This window comes from Cnephaeus nilssonii (genome assembly GCF_951640355.1).
Source record: "Cnephaeus nilssonii genome assembly, chromosome: 4".
In the NCBI taxonomy this organism is placed as follows: Eukaryota; Metazoa; Chordata; class Mammalia; order Chiroptera; family Vespertilionidae; genus Cnephaeus; species Cnephaeus nilssonii.
The window spans coordinates 103,492,339-103,500,423 of record NC_137075.1 but is presented as its reverse complement, the minus strand read 5'-3'; the positions used below and the strand labels follow the sequence as shown (position 1 = coordinate 103,500,423).

The 8,085-nt window shown below is 52.6% G+C and overlaps 1 protein-coding gene across 3 annotated transcripts in view; it reads left to right on the top strand.

The window, feature by feature from the left end:
- Nucleotides 1-94: 94 nt before the first annotated feature.
- The window catches only part of WDR25 (WD repeat domain 25), a 144,500-nt gene continuing 136,509 nt past the window's right edge, over nucleotides 95-8,085 (top strand). The window contains exons 1-4 of one of the 3 annotated variants that reach the window (XM_079767747.1): nucleotides 102-1,086; nucleotides 2,044-2,236; nucleotides 2,830-2,876; nucleotides 3,150-3,986. In XM_079767747.1, coding sequence (XP_079623873.1) covers nucleotides 2,167-2,236; nucleotides 2,830-2,876; nucleotides 3,150-3,986 — 954 coding nt within the window. In that variant the 5' untranslated portion in view covers nucleotides 102-1,086; nucleotides 2,044-2,166. Of the gene's footprint in view, nucleotides 1,087-2,043; nucleotides 2,237-2,829; nucleotides 2,877-3,145; nucleotides 3,987-8,085 lie in introns of those variants that run through there. The other 2 variants (XM_079767749.1, XM_079767748.1) reach the window with 2 other exon arrangements.

Below are 8,085 nucleotides of genomic sequence, written 5' to 3'. Positions count from 1 at the left end.
CGATGATTGGTTGGCTGCCTCGGCGCTGGCGGAACACGACCGGGGGGCGGAGTGCCGGTAGGACCAGCTCCGGTAGGACGGGCTCCGGGAGAACCGAGCGCTTCCGGTGTGTGTGGTGAGCGGCGGGCCTGGGGCGGGAGGGTGCTGCACCCGGCCGCGGCGCGAGCCCTCCGCGCCCCTTACCGCGGACCTTTCACCGCCGCTCTCCTCCGCTGCATCCCAGGCTCCTTCCGAACGCGCCGCGCTCGGGATCACCCTTACCTCTCGCTCTTGACAGCTCGGCTAACTCCTGTTCATTCTTCAAAACCCACCTCTGGTCGTATCTTGCTTCTTATCTTCGTTAGTCTGTGGCCTCCGGCCTAGGATCCGTGTTTCGTGTTTAATCTCTGGCCACATCAGACCCAACATAAAGCTCGGCACAGAGTGGGCAATCAGGAAATGTTTGTTGAATGAGAATATCCTATTTCTTTACTTTCTCTGTGCCCCCTCCCATCAGTTGCTGGGGATCAAACAGTGAACAAAACACGAAAACTCCTGTCAGGCCGGTGAGGGTCGTGGCCACTACCTCGTTTCTCCCGTGACCTTTCCTTTTCTTCTAGCCGTACCTCTTCCTCTTTGTTTAATCACCCTGTCTTTCCATGAAAAAATTTTCCTCCCCACCTTTTTGCCTTAGAAACATAAAAACATTCTCCTAAAATTTGTTTGTCCCCCTGGCTCCCCATTTTTGCCTGTTTTCTTTGAGTCATCTTGGTTCCCTTCTCTCTGACCCCATTTGATTGGATTTGTTGCGTCTCACCATCTGCTCCCTGACCTCCTCAGAGCATTATTCAGGTGTCACCTGTCCTAGGCCTGCCTCAGCCTCCCTCAATGGAACCCCAAACCCACTGCCACCTCTATTCTCCTCTCTCTTTTACTTCTCTCCTTATGATTTCTCACCGCCGGACATCCCCCATTTCAGTGATCATGATCTGTTTCTCCCCACTGGCATGTGAGCATGGTGAGTGCAGGGCATAGTTTCCCTGGGTGCCTAGTGGGGGGCTTGGCGAGTAGCCCGTTCTCCATCAGTGTTTACTGAATGAATGAAAGGTATGTGATAGTATTGGCATCCCTGTCTTCCACCCTCCTGCCTTCATTCCATCCTTGCTGCCTTGCCTTGTTAGGAAGCGGGGCTAGGGGGCCCCAATCCCACTCCTCTCTGATCTTTTGCTGTAGACCTCGTCTTTAATTCTGGCCGTGGGCTTCTGTGAGGGAACCACTGTGGAGGGCTGGGCGGGGAAGAATCCATCCTAATGGCCAAGCACAGGCGCCCTGCCCTGGGGATGGGAGCCTGGTGGGTTCCCCTTTGACAGGAAGGAATGGGACGCTGTGCACAGGAGTTGAGATGTCTGATCAGGATGGGCCTCAGGATCAAGATGGGTATTTAGAGAACAGAAGTGCCAACTCATCCACAGTGCTCAGTTCCATTAGTGTATAGTTAGTCCACTACGTTATATTCGTTCCATTTGAGATGGGCTGGCCTGTTTTAGAAGTTTTTTTTTTTAGACGATGGCTTTGTGTGTGGATTAGGCTGCAGGCGAGGGTGGGATTTCGGGAGGAGACAGATGTCCTAGCTTGTTTGGGGTGAATGGCATCCTTTGGGGGAAAGGCGTGGAAGGGGTGGGGTGTTTGATTCCGGGGGACGCGTGGAATCCCTCTCTAGGGGAGGACAGGCTGTCTGGAATGGCTTGACTGATGACCCAGAGGGAATCCTCTGGCGCCGACTTAACCACGCACAGGGGAGGAGGAGTGCAGCGTGGTTCATTAAGGAGGGAGGGCACACTGGGCTTTGTCAGAAGTTGGTCCTTGCTTAAGTTTTCTATGCTGCTCCACCGCGCCCTCTGCTGTCCGAGATGGGGCGTTTCCAGCATCCTTGATTTCCTCTTGAGGCTAGTTCATGTTAACAGCACAGAACTGAACTCCAGATGGAATACTTCTTTCTAGAAACTAATTGGTAACCGTTTCGTCATGTATGATGGTTCAGGATTTCAGGAAAATCTTTTTTAGGAAGGGGAAACTCCCTGCTGTGTGAGTCTGTGTGTTGGAGTGAAACTGGCAGATTTGGATGACACCCTCAGGCACCCCCGCCTTGGCCTGTGGGTCTGTCCCTCCAACTGGCTTAGAGTGGAGATGGGATATCTGGGGGAGAGCGTTCCAGAGAGAATACCAGGAAGGACTGGAGCCCAGACAGAGGGCAAAGGTGAGGGTAGCACGCTTTCGCCACCCGGCGGATCTTCCCATTTCAGGGTCTTCAGACTTACCTCATCCCTGTTGATGAGTGAATGGCTAAGAAGCTGCAGGCCCTTTATACATCTGTCTTTGCAAACATATGCAGGTATTTGTGTAGGATGCAGTTCTATAGTGGGGACACTGCAGTAAAAACAATATATGTTTCAATTTGTAATACTCGTAGGTACTCCCCAAATTGCCCTTCCAAAGATTTCTTTATTTTTAAAATTATTATGATGTTCACATTTTTAATTTTTATTAAGATACCATTGACATATAACATTGTGCAAGTTTAAGGAATTCACGTGTTGATTTGGTACATTAATGTATTGCAGTATGAGTACCACCATAGCATTAACTAACAACTCTATTACACCCCATAATTATCCTTTCTTTTTTTGTGGTGGAAAGGTTACCAGCATCTGGGTCATTTGGCTGGCACTTCCTGGTTCCTCCTCCTTTTTTTTCTTTTGTATTGAATTTATTGGGGTGACATTGGTTAATAAGTTTAGATAGTTTCAGGTATACATTCTATAATACATCATCTGTGTATTGCACCAACAGGCATCTTTCAAGTCCCGAGTCTTGCTGTCCAGGCATCGTGTCTACAGGTACTTGGGTCCTATTTTATGTCTTTCAATAAAGCTTTTGTTTTCTTCATGTAGGTCTTGCTAATTTTTTTGGGGGGAGGGGTTAAATTTATTCCCATATTTCCATAGGAAAATGACCCCTTCTAATTAATTATGCCCTCATGCTTTCTGTGTTTATTCTTACGGTTTTTTTCTGTCTTAGATTTGCTAGATGGCATGTTTTCTTTTAACTTCGCATGGTGGTAACTGTTCTTCCATGCACGTTTTCTGACACCTGATTTTGGTCATAGGTAGTTTGCCCTCGGAGGACAGCAGGAAACGGTGTCTTCAATGGCTTCGTTGGTGGCTTATGATGACTCGGACTCTGAGGCTGAGAGCGAGCCTGCGGGAAGCGTGGATGCTGCTGGCCAGATGAGGGACTCCTGTGATATGGTCAAACCTCGTGGCCAGGATTTCGCACCGGGAGTCCTGGACGGGGCAGGAGGCACGCTGCCCACAAAGCACGGCTCCTGTGAAGACCCAGCCGACCAGCGTCTCCCACTGGCTCGGCTCTGGAGGAGCGACCCAGGATCTTGCCCTAGCCAGAGGCTACAGTGGCCCAGGACAGAGCCCGAAGTCACCTTCCCCACAAGCGAGCCTCCTCGTCCTTCCCTGTGGACCAGCCACGCTCCCGCTGGCCATGTGCCCTGGGCAGCCTCCTGCTGTAAGCAGGTGAAACTCTCCTGGGGAACTTACGACCCCCCTGAGCCATCTTTCTGTGCCCAACCCAAATCAGAGACCCCAGGGAAAAGTGGCAGCTCTCTTCAGAAGAAAAGGCGAGAGGACTGTATTGTACCCTACACCCCGAAAAGACTGAGACACTCACAAGCATTAAGCCCAGAAACAGGCAAGAACAAAGATGCGGAGGTCCAGGGTCCCTCTCTGTGCGCCCCGCGCCCCCTGTGCACGGCCCCCCACGTGTCCGAGTTCATCCAGCCGTACCTGGGCACCCCGTATAAGGAAACCCAGATTTCCCAGCGGGTGCTCTTCCACCTGAGAGGCCACAAGGGCCCCGTCAGCAGCATCCAGTGGTGCCCCGTCTTTTCAAAGAGCCACATGTTCCTCTCCGCTTCTCTGGATAAAACCTTCAAGGTAAGATTTGAGCGGAGCTGCTCTTTCAGTTACTCTCAGGACTAAGCTGCTGGGATGTGTTATTCTTCAAAGCAGTGACGTGGGGGGGTTACAGGCGGGACATTTCTTTTTGGGGACTTCTGTAGTTCTCTTTGATGCATTCAGGAGCGGGTTCTCGTGGGTCCATTCAGCCCAGTGCTTCCCTGGCACTGCCTTGCCAGGCGGCCACATGCTAGTCCTTATCCCTGCGGGGGCACTGAGGACATCCAGACACACTGGCATCCAGGGAGGATGCGGTTGCTGGGCGAGAGCAATCAGAGGGAGAAGAAAGCAGCCAGGGCCGAGCCCCGTGCACTCGGGACAGCTTCTGTGACTCCCGTGGAGTGCTGAGCGATGCCAGCTCTGTGCCAGATGCAGGGGGCGCAGAGGTAGACAGACCTGGTCCCTGGCTTCAGGGCACGCCCATTGTGGTAGGGGCTGCAGGTGCGTGGCGAGGCACCCAGAATCCTGGGCCCAGGGCTGTGAGGACCAGACCCCAGCCAGACCTCCAGCCGGATACATAAGTGCTACAGGAACCCAGTGGGAGGGATGGCTTCCAGCGTGGGAGGGCTTGTGAAGGCTTCAGAAGCAGGGGTGGTGCACTTGGTGAAGTGGGGGGGGGGGAGGGGGGAAGGGCATTCTGGGATCTAAGCATGGAGGCCTTAAGGGGCCCGAGGCTGGGGCCACACCAGGGAGGACTGTGGTGGCCTGTTAGAGACTTCCGGTTTTGTATTGTTATTTACTGATTTTAATGTATCCTGAAGCAATGCAGACTGGCAGTAAGCAAGCCCCAACGGCACAGGCGTATCCTGTGACAGGTGTGTCCCACCTGCCTGTAACCTGTCTGCAACCCCTCTGAGCTGTACTCGGTGTCCCTCCTCGCTCTCCTTGGCACCTAGCACAGCACTCATGTAGGGGGGCCAAAGAGATTTGAGCTGAAGCTTCCTGGAAAGAAAATGGCTTTGGTGTTGGGGTGACATGGCTTCACATCCAGCTTTGCTGGGGAGCAGCGGGTCCACTGGCCTGACCTGTACCCTCCATCCGGCGTCGCATCTGGAAAGGGCATCATCGTACCCGTGTCTGTGATCATGTGGGAAAAACGCTCACAAAGCCCCTGGCACAGAGCTAGGTGCCCCATTGGTGCTCCATAAACGTCTCTTCTTCCCTCTGTTTTTCTCAGAGTTCTGGAGCTAGCCTGTTCAGGACGCTGTATCTGCAAGTTCTGTTTTGAGCTTTTTCCCTAGGGAGGCACTTTCTGAAGTGAAGAGAGGAAGCCCGCCCACCGCAGACTCTGATGTGAGCCGAATCACTGGGGTCATTTTTAAGGGGCCAGTTTGAGTCCTGACCCGACTTGTCTGGGTTCTTTTCAGGCAAGGCTGGTAGAGTTATGAGGCCATTGTCACGTGCTGGCTTCAATTTGGAGCCCAGAGGTTTACACGCAGGTCTTTGGCGCTCTTCCTGCGAGAAGGAGGCCCTGAAGTCTGCTCAGAGGCTTCTGGCCTCCTGGCCTCCTGGCCTCCTGGCCTCCTGGTGTGCATTGTCACATGCTTGGGTCGGTCCCACAGTCCCGGGGCTTCTCGGCTCTCCTTCCTGAGAGTCTGTGCCCACGGAGGGGTCTATGTGGGGTCTGTGTGTGGCCAGGCAGTGACTGGCAGGCCCCAGATGTGGTCTGGAGTTATAGTGATCTGGGCTCGGGGTTCATTTCCATCCTTAAGAGCTTTGTGACCTGGAGCAAGGCACTTAACCTCTCTGAGCCTGTTCCCACCTCAGTAGAACAAGCTTATGAATTGTGTGGCTGGGGCTTCTCAGGTGGGGCAAATGCCCAGGTGCCATGTGTCTACAGCACCCAGTCCGATGCTGGGCGCATGGTGGAGTGTTGTGGAGGGTAGTGTGGTCACAGGCGGGCCACCTGAGGGGATGCGGGCAGCCCCTTCCTAGTATGTGGAGGGAGGGGCAGTTTGGCAGATGTTGACAGCAATCTTGAGGAGGAAGCGGGCTTGCCGGAGGTCTTGAGGGACTGCTAGATTGCCGTTCGCCGAGATGGATGGAGGGATGCAGAGGTGGCAGGTGTGTTATTACTACTCACCTGTCCAAGGGATGTTTCTCCTGACGGTGAGGTGCAGGCCTGGAGCCAGTGGGGATCGGTCTGAACCTTACATCAGTGAGATCTCGGTGGGCCCTGCTTGGATCACTTTGGCCTGAAGTTTAGATTCTCTGGACAGAGGTCTTCATGATAATTTTCAGACAGAGAGCATCTGAGTGAAACCTCTGATTTGGGGCGTTGTGTTTGTTCAGTTGTGTAGCGAGTGTTCGTGGAGTAGGTGAGTGTGCACTGGGGCTGTAGAAAGGGCCCCATGGACGGGACCATCGAGCAGCCAACTAGCTGTGACACCTCTTGACCAGAAGAGGGTGCACTTGGTCCAGCTTGGGAAGGCTGGTCAAGCCCAGGGGTGATTCACTGAGACCTGGGTCCAGGCCTTTTGCAGTGGGGCTGGGCTGGTCACAGTGGCTGTGCTGCCCGTCCGGAGGAGGTGGCGTGTGCTGCTGGGCCTGGCAGCCTCCAGGGCGCCCTTCGTCCCCTGAGGAGGCTGTGGGAGTGGCATTGGAGGCGGCCCCAGGTGCAGAGCCGGGCTGAGTGACTCCTGATCCTCTTCTTATTGTGCTGTCCTGAAAATGAGGGCTTTTATAAGCCCCGGGTACAAACTGTTAGCCAGGGTTCTCTCTGCTTTAAGATGCTTGAGTTTTCAAGACAGATGGGACTAGATGGGGACTAGGCGAGGGAGGTGTTGGCTGAGCCCTTGGATGTGCTGTGCCCTCAGGTTCCTGGGCAGGATGATGTCAGAGGGTGGGCGGTGTGGTAGATCTTGGGGAACCTTGGGATCTGGTATATGATGGAGGGGGCATAGGAGGTATTTGGTGGGCACAGGGTGTGGAGTGGGGACAGGGCTGTGGGTGCAGGTAGGAGTCCTGGCTTGCTGCAGTCCAGTCCTGGGTGGAGAGCAGATGGTGGGTGCAGCAGGCAATGAGCACCCCCCACCTCAACTCTGCTCCCTTCCCTAGGGTGCCTTTCCCCTTGCCTTTGGTTAAAGTCTGCCAGAGTGCCTTCTTGCCCCCCCGCCCCCTCGACCCTCCTGCCCCTGGATCAGGAAGGAGGGAAGAGTATGGAGGCTGGGGTCACAATACTTCACTTTGGATGCTCCCTGTGCCACTGGCTGTGTGATCTCTGGCAAGTTACTTAACTTTTCTGAGCTTCCACCGTGTATGTAAAGTGGAGCTAATTACACATGCCTTTCTGGGTTTTCGTAAAAAACAAATGACACTGGATATGAATTACCTAGCGTGGTGTCTGACACATAGTAGGCACTTCCTTTGTGCTCTTGTTCTTGCTCCAGGAATTTTCTCTTTTCCTTAGCGTAGCCATGGAACCATATCTGCTACACCTTGTAGATTAAGCTACTTGAGCATGGGATCTGTGCCAGACTCATTTTTATATTCTCTGTAGCACCTGGCACAAAGTTTTGTACATGTTAAGTGGATTAGTAACGATTAAAAAAATGGTTTTGGATTTTATTTCCAGCCTTTGGGAAAGGACTGTGCTTTAAGTGCACAAACCCCACTTTCCACCAGGGGGCACAGTGGGACTTAATATAAGCAGCTCTGCAAGCTTCTAGAATCTGGAAGAATCCTTGATTCAAGGTAACAGCTACTGAAATACGATTTTTTTTTTTTTCTGATCAGGAGAAAAACAACACAATCCATCTGATTAATCTAAAGAACGTGGAGTGCCAGTTCCTTCATCTCCTTAAAATGTAGCTTTGGAATTCATAAATTTCAATTGGGCACATTACAGTGGAAAGATACTTATTTTAATATGTTCTAAATGTTCTGTGAGCTGTAAAATATGCTCATATTAGTTTTGAAAAATTTACGGCTAGAGATATTAAGCAAAATAAAACAATGATTCATAACTCCCCACCGCTGCTCTGTTTTCATGTCAGCGACCCCTTCCTGCCCGCGTCTGTCGCGAGCATCTGTTCTCCGGAGCTGTGATCCCGGCACCGAGACCCTTTTATGTACTCCT